The sequence below is a fragment of the Crotalus tigris genome, unplaced genomic scaffold (genome assembly GCF_016545835.1).
Source record: "Crotalus tigris isolate CLP2741 ecotype Arizona unplaced genomic scaffold, ASM1654583v1 scf7180000018376.1261969, whole genome shotgun sequence".
In the NCBI taxonomy this organism is placed as follows: domain Eukaryota; kingdom Metazoa; phylum Chordata; class Lepidosauria; order Squamata; family Viperidae; genus Crotalus; species Crotalus tigris.
Genome location: NW_024096972.1, coordinates 882,550 through 897,685, shown reverse-complemented (window position 1 = coordinate 897,685; position 15,136 = coordinate 882,550). Strand labels below are relative to the sequence as shown.

At 38.8% G+C, this 15,136-nt stretch overlaps 1 protein-coding gene across 3 annotated transcripts in view; it reads right to left on the bottom strand.

Annotated features, from left to right (window-relative positions):
* Positions 1-15,136, bottom strand: part of SDK2 (sidekick cell adhesion molecule 2) — a 392,527-nt gene that overhangs the window by 360,481 nt on the left and 16,910 nt on the right. The window contains exon 1 of one of the 3 annotated variants that reach the window (XM_039351955.1): positions 5,598-6,475. The exons of the other annotated variants lie outside the window; for them this stretch is intronic. Within the exon in view, the coding sequence (XP_039207889.1) occupies positions 5,598-5,634 (37 nt within the window). The 5' untranslated portion in view covers positions 5,635-6,475. Of the gene's footprint in view, positions 1-5,597; positions 6,476-15,136 lie in introns of those variants that run through there. 3 annotated transcript variants of the gene reach the window in all.

The following is a 15,136-nucleotide window of genomic DNA, read 5'->3' as shown; positions in this document are numbered from 1 at the left end:
TGCACTGTGCTAATGATACTACTCTGATAACTGAATATGTTCTGCAGGCTATAATAATGAAAGTCAAGGAGCACAATGAAAAAAATGGGTATAAGATTAAATGTAAGACTAAATTAATGACAACAGGGACAGGAACCAGCCTTTAGAAATGACACTACAAAAATGGTGAATAGTTTCTTCCTTTTAGGATCAACTATTAACACTGAAGAAACCAGCAGTTAAGAAATGTGCTGCAAACTAGCACATTATCATGGTTTATGGGAATGATCTTGGGAGATGGCAACACAGCCAGGGGAACAATCAGATAAAAGGCAGCTTAGCCTGCAGCAGGAATGAGGACGGAACAAGAGGCTCCAAAGAGACCCTCCCTAGTTTTTTGGGCTGTAAAAGGGATGGGGGGGGGAGCACTTTCAGACTTCCAAGCTTCTGTTAATGTAACTTTACCATAAAGCAGAGTTTCCTCAACATGTTTCTTATCTAGTCTATTTAGAAAGGCTGACACATATGGTATAATACAGTGTTTCTCAACCTTGACAATTTTAAGGCATGTGGACTTCAACTCCCAGAATTCCACAGCCAGCAATGCTGGCTGTGGAATTCTGGGAATTGAAGTCCACATGCCTTAAAATTGTCAAGGTTGAGAAACACTGGTATAATAGCAATGAAGGACTTGGAAAAGATATTTAGATCCTGGGGTGTGTCTATATCTACAAAGATCAGAATCGTGCAGGGAATGATTTTCCTTGTGATACTCTATGGAAATCAAAGCTCAAGGTCTGGGTTTGAGTATTGTTGCTTCAGAACTCTGATGTTGGAGAAGAGGCCTGAGGGTACCATGGATAACTAAAATAACAAACAAGTAGGGAAGTGGGGGGGGGAAATCAACCCAGTTTTTACTGACCAATGACTAAGCTCTAATTGTCATATTTTGGACATGTTATGTGAAATCCCCTTGAGAAGTCCATAATACTGGAAAAAGTGGAAGGATAGAAAAGAAGAAGATGGCCAAAAGCAAAGTGGATGAACTCAGTTACAACAGCAATGAATGCACCATTGAGAAACATAAAAGGCCAGGTTGAGGAAGATAATCCTGGAGAAAGTTTACCTATGAAATCAGTGAAAGTTGTTACCAGCAGCATTTAATAATAACAAAGAAAAGGTAATGTGATATAAAACAAAGGCTCAAAATCAAGATTCATTCATTAAATAATCCAGCATGAAAACTCTTGATTTATATATAACTCGGTGGAAGGAATAAGCTTCCAAGCCAGCAGACTTTTGACAAATTAAATAATATAAAGCTTAGTCATGTAGCTGCTTCTCTGAGCAATTCCAACATTTTATATACAGTACCAGGTAATTATTCTATACATCAGAATTCCCTCTCTGTCATCACCTCCGGTCAAGAAGAAAATAGAAGATCTCTAAAGAAGATAAAAGCAATACATAACCATAAACAAACCACCATTTTTGTTTGACCTCTAGCATTTAAAGATCAGAGAATTAGTGCCAGACGTAGATATTGTTCTTCTCTGAAGTTGACCTTGCCTCTGGCTGTACAGTTTTGCTGTATTAGTTTCCCCTCCAGCACTCAAGCATTTTCTTTAAAAGTCCGCTTGTCCAACTCTAGTTGTGCCTGACCCCGCTTAGCTTGAAAACAACCTTTGCCTATGGCAGAAATGGCTGCAAGTCACACAATTCCATCCTAAAAAATCTTAAACATATCTCATTAAATACAACTCAAGAGGTCAAGTCAATATTGATGGGGCTGTGGCACATCCTGATGCTGTATTGCAGTGACATTTAGCCACCTTGTCCAAGTAAAGCTACGTTTCTTTTTCTTTTTTTACTTATATCACATCTGAAATCTGGTGTCTTCTTCATCCATGCCCTAACAGCAGATGGGTGGGAGTTGTCAACCAACACTTCTAAAGGGCACTAGACTGGAAAAAGCTATTTCATAACAACAACTGTCATTGTGCAATCTACCTTCTTTCCCTACTCCCATCTCTGTTTCAGCAGTTCATAAAAAATGTTTTAATCCTTTCTTTAATATGCAAAGCTTTCAGCCAGTTAAATGCTTTTTAGTCAAGGAGCAATCTTACATGCAACATCTTAATCAAGCAAACTATTCAACTAATGAATTAATTAGTCTATATGGAAATAGATTCTATAGCATTTAAATTCCAGTTTTATAAAAAGATCTGTCAGCTAGACAATGGAACCTATATTCTAAATACTAAATGCCAGAGTTAAAGAGGCTTTCTTAACATTATGATAGCAATTTCTTCCTATTTGCTAAAGCAAGGCTTTCCAGAGGCTATGTATAGAGAGCGGCACTTGATATATTTTTTTTAGCTATATAAATGTAATTAATATGGAGAAAATCATAAATGACAAAGATACTTCAAATATTGATGGGAAATCAAATTTTAACAAGAGCACAAAAAACAGGATATTGATTTATGAATTGATATTATTATTTGTATAATATTAGTAAAATACGATGAAGATGTTTATATCTAACTTTGTATACATCAATAGTACCAAGAATTGTAATTGAGTAATGAGGGGAAAATAGAAAAAAATATGGGGAAGAAAGGAGGATCAGGGAAAAAATACTGAATTGTGCAGTACTGAATAGATTTATATTGAAGAAGTTAATGTTAAATATACGAACCCAGACAACATGTTGTTTACTAAGCACTAAAGATTGTAATTCTTAAAAATTCTTAAAAATTAATAAAGCATTAAAAAAAAGAGAGTGGCACTTGAAGAGTAGAGTTTTTGTGGTTTAGCTACTGTGAAGTGCTACATCTGAGTATTCTGGACCAAGAGTATTTTAAAGCAGAGCTAATGTGGTTGGAGCAATGGACTAAGATCAGGAATATACACATTCAAGTCTTCATTTGAGAGGGAGCTCACTCTGGGTGACTTTGGGATAATCAGTTTGTTTCAGCCCAAGCACTTTCTTAATGTCATTTGGAAAAAAAGAAAGAAAGGTGTTCTTACTATATGCACTGTATGACATAGTATATGGTCTTAGCTACTTCCCCTCCCCTTTTAATACAGTTTAAGCTCTACCTAGAAGAAAACTAGAATATAAAGCTAATAAAACAAAATAAAACAAGCAAAAAATGTTAATAAGTATATTTGATACATGCCTACAATCCACTTACTTTGCTTGTCAGGAGCCCGGGAAGGTCACAAATGCCAATCATGTGACCATGGTATGCTGCAACTGTTGTAAATACATGCAGTGGCTTAATGACACTGGAACTGCCAGCCAGAAATGATCTGTATTTTGGTGGTTTGAGCCCGGCTCCATGAGACAGAGTGAGCTCTTGGCGCTTGTCCCTAGCTCCTACCCACCCAGCAGTTCAAAAGCATGCAATATTGTGAATAGATACAGTAAATGGGTACCACTTTGGTAGGAAAAACTTAGCTACATTGATGTGTGCAAAAGCTGTCACTGGATCTTGGCCGGACACGAGGCATCACGACATGAGGCAAAGCGAGACCAGCAAAGGAGCTTAGAAGAGCCAGCAACCTGAAGATTGCCAGCCAATTTACGTAAAACCAGTTGACTCCCTGCGGTCCACATGCAAATGCCGAACAGAATGAACTAACAATCTAGGCTGTCAGGACTGCACTGTGTGTCCAGCATGTGTAGATTTCCCTGACACAGCATGCCATATGCTAAATAAATAAATAATAAAATGTCAATTGCCAAATATCCACATTTTGATCACATGACTGTGGAGATGCTGGCAAGGACGGATCATGAATCACATTTTTCAGCGCTGCTGTAACTTCAAGCAGTTGCTAAATGAATGATTATGAGCTGAGGCCTATCTGTAAATTGCTCATTGATCTATCTAGTATTTTTTGGCTACGACACATTACAATTCAAAGGAGACGTAAGTTGGATGCATCAGGTAAGTATCTTGCAATTTTAGCCAAAGCCAAAATGTCAGATGGATTCATTCACAGATATCTGGCTAGTTGCGCTATCATTTCCAATTTAACCCTGCCACTGATCCCTAAAAGCCTGCGGGGGTTGAAGGATTTAGAAGTCAAATTCAAAGCCCTATTTAGCCATGAACTCACTAGGTAGCCTTGGGAAACTTGCTATTTGTCACCCACCTCTACTAAGCTACTATGAGAATCAAATGAGAAGTAGCTGTTCACATCTAATTTACAAGACCTAGAGGGAACATAATTCCACACTGTCCCTAATTCATCAAAAATATCAGACACTCTATCACAGTTTGATTTTATAAGGCCAGTGGAAATCCAATGCAGATGCAAAGCTAAAGCTGAAAAATAGAAAGGGCATGTTAATAAGAAATAGATATATGTGGTGGAGAATAGCTCTTTCCACATGCTAAACATATTTAGAAAACTATGAACATTATACCTATGCCAATTATAGTAATTTCCCATATTGTTTTAGGGTGACCAAAATATCAAGCATTTTTGAGACTTATCATAAGTTTCTTACGGCAGAGGTCCTCAACCTTTTGGGCACCAGGGACCAGTTACGTGGAGAGAGGTTTTTTCGCAGACCGGAGGGGGCATGGTTTTGTGTGCTGCCTGCATCCTCTGGATGGGGCTTTCCTTGCTTGTGCGGACCGGTTGCTGGCATGCCGCGGCCCGGTACTGGTTCATGGGCCGGGGTTTAGGGACTCCTGTCTTACGGCATAAGCAATTCAAATTGTTCAAGAGATAATGTTGAAGAGAAAAGACAGGAAACCTGAACTTGAAGGTATCCTTCTGGAAAAATTTATACAATTTTAAAAAAAAGAAAAGAAACAAAAAGAAAAATTGCTAATTTGTAGCCAGCACATGAATAGATTTGATTTGAACAAGTACAGATTAAATAAATTGTTCAAGTAAGCAAGCCATTCTAAATAAAGTAATTCTTAGGTCAAATTCTGGAAATTGCCTCTCTGTCCTAGATGAGGGAAGAGATAGGTCTTTTGTGTTTGCAAGAAGGTAGACTCCCCCCCCCCCAGGACAGTGGCTGCTGCTGATTTGGGGACGGAGCAAGGGGTTGAGAGACTGGATGGAAAACCCTATCTCCTCCTACTTGAGAGGTGGTAGAAGGAGATAAGAGGACATGACACCTTTTAAGCTACACTGTGGAAAAGTAAAATACGATGTCAATAGGAAAAGAGAAGGGTCTCTTCTACATATAGCAGGTAGGCAATTTTTTTTCAATCCTTAAAGAAAAAGAAGTTAATTGTTACCACAGGGTACAGAATGCAAATTAATCTAATTTATTCTATGTAAGTGTGTGTGAATGGAGTAATATAAAAAGGGTAAGATCACAGAATGTTGGAAATGAAGACCATGTGAATGCAGCAGAAGCCAGTAGCACTGAAGCAGCCACAACTTTCCCAAATTTCATTCCTCAGGTGTCATGGGTCCCAGCTTTTGGACACATTCTGCAAATTAGCCCATCTGAGGGTCCTCGATTCAAAAATTATTGTCCTATTATGCACCGTTTTGCCCAGTTAAAGGTCATATCAATGAGAGCTTTTAGTAGTAAATAGATATACCCATCCAGCCATTTATTTGCAAAGTTCACCTACCTGCCCATTCTTGTCCATGTATTTCCTGACTGTACATTCAAAAACCTGCAGAGCAGTAGCAATATCAGAGACAATGTTGTTATTGGTAAGAAAATGGAATGTATAATATGATTGGATCCACTGGGTCCTGTAAAAAGTAAGGGAGATGACCTTGACAGAAATTTGCAAGAAGTACTACCTAAGCAAAAAATGCTGAAACTTTCTTTAATGAAATCCTGGGAAGCATGATAATATTCAAAACAGCTCAGGCCAACACCATTCTCATACACCAGGGAATAAGAAGGGAGAGAGGTAAAGCACAATTTGACTTGCATGATTCTGTTATTATAGCCTATCTGAAAAGAGTATATAGTTCCAGTCTTCCGGTAGAGTTGATTTTGGGATCTGATCTACCCACAGGGAGTGACATCAATTTTGCAAGTCAAAGGTTCTCAAGTACTAATTATTTTAATTATCTTCAACATCAGATAATAATTAAACCAAATAATAAATCCAATAGTAATAATTTTCAAAGAATGATAAATTCTCTTCAAAATCAAAGCATGCCTGGCTGAGAAATTCTGGGAGTTGAAGTCCACAAGTCATAAAAGGGCCAAGTCTGAAGACCCCTCCCCTGTATTAAAGCCACACACACACAAAATAAAGGCTGGTGAAAATAGGCTGAGCGGAAACACACATGTTCTAGATCAGGGGTCTCCAAACTTAGCATGGCTGGCTGAGGAATTCTGGGAGTTGAAGTCCACAAGTTTTAAAGCAGCCAAGTTTGAAGACCCTTCTAGATCGTTTCCTGAATACAATGAGACCAAATGACTACAGAGTTCACCTTTAGAAACAAGGCCAATGTAACCCCCCTGGTTCCCTCTCCCTCCCTCCAATGCCATCTCAATACCATAATGTCTGCTCAATACCAGCAGACAAATTAGGGACACAAAGCAGGCTCAACCAAAAACTTTGCACACTACTACAATATTTCCTAGTTGTCACCTACCCTTCAGCTCCTGATCTCAGAAGTGGCCATTTCACGTGGACTAAAACGGTAGCACATAAGCCAGTCAATCTTCACACAAACAAAAGATGTGTAGGACGCTGGACTACACTAAGAGGAGACTGTTGCTAGCTTAAGGAGGTCTCAGCCATTTCAAATTATATTTCTTTGGAAGTTTTTTCCCCATTTCAGTTTTCCTCCTTTTTCTTATCTACTGATTTAGTACCCGTGACAGAAGGAATAAGGGAGGATGGTTTTTACATGGAGAGTTAAAATCCATCACTTGAGCCTGCATGGTTTGCAGAGAGGCAAGCAATTCCCATAAAGATCAGGATTAGGTTTTTTTTTTCTGGTGGATCCCATTAAAAACAAAAGCAAAGCAAGTGTGTTTTTCCTTGTTCTTCTGCTGTTTCTCCAGAATTCCTACAAGCTTCCAATGTCGGGTGTCTTCATCTTTCCGTTTAAAAATAAATCAAGGCAAAAATCAACTTCCTCTGTCACAAACCACACAGTCGAAGGGCAGATGCCTCACAGCAATGGAAATGGAGTGGAGAAGATGTTGTGTAGAATCTGCACTCTTGAAAGCAAAACAAAGCAAAAGCTGCACACGTAACAAAGACTGTTTGTTTATCCAGGGCAATATCTGAGCTGCTGCCTGTAATGCTTGCAAACTAAGAACAGCTTAATTGTTTTTGTGGTTCTTAGAGAAAATACAAATCAAGACCCCCAACATGTAGGAAGAAATCAGAGTGATCCAGCCTCAGAGCTGCTTTTCAAGGTTTCACGTTGTTGTATGTTACCACACACGGAAATGCACCCAAAAGCCAGCTGTCTTGCCAGGTCGCAGAGTCATTGACAGTTTACACAATAGCAAATAATATTTCCTTTCTTTAAGATTATCCCATCATCTCAATTTCAGAGCTGCATTAAGCCACTAATGGCTTTCTAAGACATATCAAATTTTAATCCTTCTCTTTCCACTTCCTCCTCCTCTACAACATATTTACACTTTCCTTTCTCTGTTATTCTTCTTAAAGCTAAAAGTCAAGTGAGGGGTAAAGCAATAACTGGGTCTTGCTGGGAACGACTAGAAGTAGGGGATAGAGTTGACTATTATGGGAATAAGGGAATAATAAACTGGGAAGTGGACCTGAACTCTGCCTGTAATGCAGTGGGGTAGCTAATACCTCAAACTCCAACCCTACCCACAACCAGGCTATGTAACGGCATGAGTATGTATGTTTCTGCACAGACAAGTTATCCTTAATTAACATGTCTAATTAAGACCACCATCAATCTGTATTACAGCCAGGGCTTTTTTTTCTCACAGAATGCCCAGAACGGAGTTCCGGCACCTTTTTTGGATGGAACCTTGTACGGTAGGCAAGGCGGGTGTATAGACGTGTGTGAGTTCTGGCACCCTTTTTTTAGAAAAAAGGCACTGATTACAGCTATTTAAAGCAGACGTAGGAAACCTCTGGCCAGCAGCCCAAATGTGGATCACAGTCCTATGTGCTCGCTTCTCATCTCCTGATGCCCCTCTTTCCTTTGTCCCTTACTGTGAGCTGGATACTCTTGTTAGCTAAAGCTCATGCAAAGTGAGGAGGTGGCAGACTCTTGTCGTCAAAGGGGGGCTTTCCGGAATAAAGATGACCAGCCCTAGCCCCGATAATCAATGTGTGACGGTGTTTAACAGCCCCAGGCAGTCATAGCAGCAATAGTCAATGATTTCACAGCGACCATTTGGAAACAAATGGGGTGGGGAAAACCCTGGCTCCAGGCAGCGATAGGAACATGAACAAAAGTCGTCAGCGTTCTGCAGTAACAGCTCACGCCACAAGGGCAACTCCCCACAATGCCTATAACTTGCATAAGTAATAATAATCAAAGTTCAGATGGCTGCTAGTCTCCAAAGCAATAACAACCAGCCTCTCCTTCTCTTCTGTCATTGCTCACAGTCTCAGGTCTCGTTGGTGTCAAAACCCCTCCCCTCTTTCCTTTATTGTTAAAATCTGAATTTAGCAACCCCGGCAACTTTCTCTCTCCTCACTCTCTCTCTTGCCTCCACTCGGGATATCCTCCCTGTGAAAGAAAGCAATAAACTTCCACCTTCTCAGTGTCTCTCACTCTCTCCTTCCCTCTCCTTCACAGAAAGGGATCAGCTAAAACCTCAAATCCCTCTTTGACTTCACCTGGTCTCGCTCCGACAACAGCAACAGCAACCATCCCCACCCCCTTTCTTTCCTCCTTTTTCTTTCCTTCTGTCCAAGCCGAGGTGGCGCAGCAGTTAGAGAGCAGTACTGCAGGCCACTTTAGCTGACTGTGTTCAGCAGGTCAGCGGTTCAAATCTCACCGGCTCAAGGTTGACTCAGCCTTCCATCCTTCCGAGGTAGGTAAAATGAGGACCCAGATTGTTGGGGGCAATGTAAATATATATATACATTGCTTACTGGTGTACACCGCTTAGAGAGTGCTTGCACTTAAAGCGGTATATAAGTCTCATAAATAAATAAATAAATAAATCCATGCCAGTCGCACCCAAAATCGGCAGCAGCTGTCCAAGCTTCTCTCTCCCCAGGCAGGCTCCTGCAAAGCCTTTCAGCCAGCCCTGCTACACTAATGATAAACCTTAATCTAAGTCAACACAACTGCTGTGCAAGGCATCTCCCTTTTCCATTATCTTATGTTAAAATCAGAGTACTCAAAGTAAGGGAGCAGGTTTTTTCCAAGGAACCATCGATTAATCCTAAACAAGCACATTTTCTTGTCTTTTCATAAAAAGTTACCTTTATCTCATTTGTCTAACATCATCAGTGTCTTCCTATAGTTTAATATGGAAGTTAGACAAAGATTAGTGAAGCTTAAGCAAAGCTTACATAATGAATCTTAACTTTAGACATAAGACAGAGTGCTATTAAAGGTTTTTTTTGTTTGTGTGCTTCTCTTAAGTTGACAAGAACTACTAATTGTTGGGCTGGTCAGTCAGTGGCACTGGTAAAAAATATTAATTCCATCACACTTGTTGCGTATACAATGTGGAGCAGTATTATTCAATACAGTTTAAAATTTCTTGTCAGTAGCTAGGGATAGTATGTCTGGCCTGAACAAATATGGACAGCCACTAGAAAGGAGCAAAGAGAGACATAAAACAGCAACTTATCTGGAAGTTTGCATCTCAGAACTGGTTGTCTAGTAATATGGTAGCTAACCAAACAATTGCTGTGTGGCTATAAACACTTCGGGTGAAAAACTTGCTATGAAAGCATGGTCTTGATTAAAAAAAAAGTACGTAGCTGGTCCTCAAAGTCCAGTTGCAGGAAAGGAATTTTATCCTCTATCAATCTGGAAACTTTGGAGTACATGGCTGCTTTAAACATATAGTGTTTTTATGATGATCTCCACTTCTAATGGATTTAGAATAAACAACAATGGAAAAGGAGATTCATCCTTTGTGTATAGCATCCATCAGATTAGCATATTCTGTCAAAATGCAGGCATGATGTTTTTTTAAAAAAGGCCTTTGAAGTTTGCTTTGGGGTTTTGCTGAACTAATGCCTCTAACATGCAAGTCTTTCATACTTTAGATAAGCATCTCAAATTTAGAAGCTGCATGCAAGTCAAAAAAGCTTAGTGAAACTAGAAATGATACAAGAGATTATCTATTTGCAACATATACATTCAGCATGTTCAAGTTTTGGAAAGAATTGTGTTTCATCTTTTAAATTACTTAGCATTAGCACTTTCTTTTTCCCCATGCAAACATGCAAACATGAAAGATACCTTTGCAATCTTAGTAGGGTTGCTATTAGGAAAAGTAAACAGTTCCTTCCATAGACTCCCATGTTTATCAATTAGCATTGGAGCATTAAGAATTCTGTTGCCTTAATTAGATAGTCTGGTTCTGATTTCAGTTCCCAAACTTCAAAGCACAAGGAACAAAAATTACTTAGCAAGGTCCATTCCAGCTCCATCAAATTCTTGTTAGTAGATCACAGCATAAGACCTTTCTGCATACAAGGGCTACGGTTCCTACTCAGAAGCAATGCAATTTTTATAGTGTTGTTCATCTTCTTTTCCAGAAATAATACTGAGAAGAACATTTGCAATGTTTCCTCTGACATATAGGGTAACAACCTCCCATAGCAGAGCCTCCTTGTCTTTCTCTCATCTTCTGGAAATTTCCCCACCCCAACATATCCAAGCGAATGTGGTGATTTGCTGCTACCTCCTCCATCCACCCATTCCTTCAGGATGTGATTTTTCAGCCTTACGCAGTATTTAAAAAATGTGTTTTACCACTGGGAAGGAAGGAAGGAAGGAAGGAAGGAAGGAAGGAAGGAAGGAAGGAAGGAAGGAAGGAAGGAAGGAAGGAAGGAAGGAAGGAAGGAAGGAAGTATTCTTTTTATTTGGAAATTTGTCCAGTCTGCCAGAAAACAAGAGGATGGGTTAACAAGTTAATCCAGCTGGGGACCAGCTCAAGACATATACAACATTAGTTCCTGATAAACACTACACTTCTCGGTAGATAATTAGCAATCAGCTCTAATCAATAAGTTATTTTTTGTCCTGAGTAATTAATAATTACAGAGTGCCAAGTCTACAATAATTAAACTTTCTGTGCTCCTTCCTTGATTGTAATTTCAACTTTATATATAAACCACTGCAAGTAACACAACCTTTTACTTCTACCCAAGATGAGCCATTAGGACACTGGTTCTCTCTTCTTGATTTTTTTTCCACCTTTCATTCTTCTGTTTCTAGTTTCTCTACTACTCAAGCTGTTATCGATCAGCCTTTCTATAGCTGGCAGAGCTGATCATGCAACAAAAGACACGGGCTGCAAACTTTGTAGGGAAATACCAAGCTATTTTAACCCCTGGCTCTAAAAGTACAGCCTGATAAGCTTCTGTAAAGAGCAATCCCAGATGGGATTTTCTAAGACAAATCAAACCAGAAACAGGAGAAAATGTTTTAAATGTACAAATGGGAGGGGTGGTATTTTTGCAGTAATACTGTAGTACAGGTAGTCCTCAACTTACAACTGTTCATTCAGTGACCATTCGAAGTTACAACGGCACTGAAAAAAGTGATATGACCATTTTCTCACACTTATGAGTGTTTCAGCATCCCTAGGGTCATGTGATTTACATTTGGATGGCTGACAACTGGTTCATATTTATGATGGTTGCAGTGTGATTCCCTTTTGCCACGTTCTGACAAGCAAAGTCAATGGGGAAGCCAGATTCACTTAACAACCTTGTTACTAATTTTAACAACTTCAATGATTCACTTAACAAATGTGGCAAGAAAAATCATAAAATGGGACAAAATTCACTTAACACATTTCTCACTTAACAACATAAATTTTGGACTAACAATTGTGGTTGTACGTTGAGAACTACGAGTAACACATTACACTCCTATATTCTTAACATCTCATATCTTCTCAAACAATACAGCCAAAATAAGTACAACTTGGATCACCTAGTTTTTTAAAAATATTTTAATAAGCTGAGATATTTAACTTCTAGTCACTGAATTGACAGAATTAAATCGCAGAGACAATCATATGAAAGGGAATTTTTAAAATGGTCTGAATTCACTTCAGGGCCAAATTTTATCTTCTTAATCTACATTTTTTTCCTTAATAAAGACATCATTTTAAGAAGGATGCTTCCGCAAATCAAAATTAGCAATCATAATTTGAGATTTCCGCAGCTACACTTATTTTGCCTTATTTCACACAGGGTAATTGTGACCTAGAGCTTTGTTAGCTATGAGTTTAATGCCAGCTGAAACCTTCATTCTGTGAACCATTGAAACATTACAGAGAGACAAATCTGGTAGTGGTAGCCAATCATACTTATTTAATAAAAGTAAATATTTAGGCAGCATTTATACTCAATATTTTAACTTCGAAAATGTACTACATCATGTGGCTGTTTTTATTTTTCACCTGAGAAACCAGTAATCCTCTGTCCTCCAATATATCATCCAGAAAAGAACAAGGTAAAAAAAAATTCAATAAACATCTGGAGAAAAACAGAGCAAATAAAATGTTCAAAACTAAAAAGTGAATCAATCATATTCAACTTTGAGATAACAGCCTGGAAATATATAATAATGACTGAACTGCTAGGACTGGCAATTGTTGGCGTAACCAACCAGTGGCCAGAACATGGTAACATACAGGAATGCAATCTGACTGTGGGATGAAGCTTTAAGAATAATTGAAAAAACAAGACAAGATGTGCAAAGAAAAATTGTGCAAAGAAAAATTTAGGGAAAAGTTAGAAAACTTAAATCTGTTCAAGGAAAGTACCTGACCTTCCCTTGCTATAATCAAAATATACCCATAATAGAAGCAATTGATGATTTACCCAAATGTCTCCAATTCCATTCAAAACCCCTTATTTTATTTACCAGAAGTCTACATTTCATGCTTAAGGCTGGAAAGAGAAATTGAGTTCATTCTGATTCTATTAGAATGAGTATAGATACCATCACTTCACTCTGGCTGGCTGGCTGTATATAACATGAATAGTCAGGAGAGAAGTGAAAAGGAAGGGAGGTGTCTATATTTCACTATCTGCTTCCTCTTCTAAATTACTAACCAACATCCATACATTATTCAACCCTATGGCTAGATTGGAATGAATTCTTGTAGTACCACATAGTCCTAAATCCCCAGTGAGGACCCAAAATAAATACGTAATTACCTTACTGTCCAGAATATTGCTATGTGAGCTTGATTATAGACCAAGGAATGAAGAATTTTGCAAAGATAATATTCCTTTCATCAGCCTTGAGAACCGACAGGCCTTGGAAGATATTGTGATAAATGCAAAGTAACTATTGCCAATTTACATATCCCTTTTATTTCCTCATATTTTGCTATTTTGCAAGTTTAATCCAAAAAGCTATTTGTTCAGAATACTTTTGCCCACCTCGGTGTAAATCATATTGCTATCTCAATGGTCAAAAGTGGATGGTGGCTATATAGATGCAATTCCCCCCCCCCTCCAATCTATATAAGATGTCTTAGTTGATTGATTGATAAATGGCAGATTACACATTCAGTACAGTACTGTAAAAACAATTATCTGACTAACATGACTTTATTATATTTGGGTGTTCTGTTCTTTATCCCTGCAAGTAGTGGGCCATTAACTCACTGAATGGGAGAGGGAGGTGAGAGATCATGAAATCATAGAAAAGCTGAATTCTCACATAACCCTAAACCATGATGTAGTTTGTTTGTTCAGGCTTAGCAGGCAAACTTATAATTTATGACTTAGGGTCTTCCACATGGTAGCCATAAACTGTTCACTTTTCATCCCGAAAAAAGCTTAAAATGAAGCCAGCTTAAGAAATTGCTGTCTGAATTTCAAACTTCAGATATACAGCCACAAGTAAGAGCACAGACATTGCCTAGATTGAATTAAATTACAGTGGAGAAGCGCACAGCTGGACTTGTGCTGAAGCAAGCTGGGAAACATCTCTTTTGAAGTGGAGCAGGAAAGTATAATTGCAGGCTGTCTTCATACCAAAATGTGGGTGGATTGAGGGTTATGTCTATTTAAATCTTCTCAATGCAACTGCTGAAGTGTTGTCCATCCGTGATTAGTAGTAGCATGGGAGAAACCTTTGAGTGTTGGGTGAACCCGAACACTAAGGAACATACATCATGTGTTTTCCATGAAGAAGATATGAATTGAGAAGACATCTATATATTTGGGCTTTGAAGCCCTTCAGATCTGAGTAGAAAAAAGTGCTTCAGAAAGCACAGAAATGTGAATGCAATGCTGTCTACAATCTGTTGAAGCAGTCAAATCTGTTTCCAAGATTATATGGCTGCAGAAGTAGCTTCCCTAATATAACCACTTCATTCTGAATTGAAATGGCAGCTGTTTCATTGAATCCTGCAAGTTTGCATTCTGGCTACTGGTGAAGACCATTTGAAAGCTTCAATGGACTCAGAATGCAGTATTTGCAGCAGTGATGGGCATGCCTTGAAATGCCTACAGTATGAATTAGAATCAGAACAGAGATGGAAGGGACCTTGGAGGCCTTCTAGTCCAGCCTCCTGCTCAAGCAGGAGACCCTACACCACCACAGACAAGTGACTGTCCAGTCTCTTCTTAAAACCCTCCACTGATGAAGCACCCAGAACATCTGGAGGCAAGCTGTTCCATTGGTTAATTGTCCTCACTTTTAGGAAATTTCTCCTTAATTCCAGGTTGCTTTTCTCCATCCATTGTTTCTTGTCCTGCCCTCTGGTGCTTTGGAAAATAAATTGACCCTCTCTTCTTTGTGGCAGCCTCTCAAATACTGGAATACTGCTATCATATCCCCCTCTAGTCCTTCTTTTCTCTAGATTAGCCAAACCCAAATCCTGCAACCGTTCTTCATATGTTTTAGTCTCCAGGCCTTTAATCATCTTAGTTGCTCTTCTTTGCACTTTTTCCAAAGTCTCAACATCTTTTTTGTAATGTGACCAAAACTGGATGCAATTTTCCATGCGTGGTCTTACTGAGGCTTTATAAAGCGATAC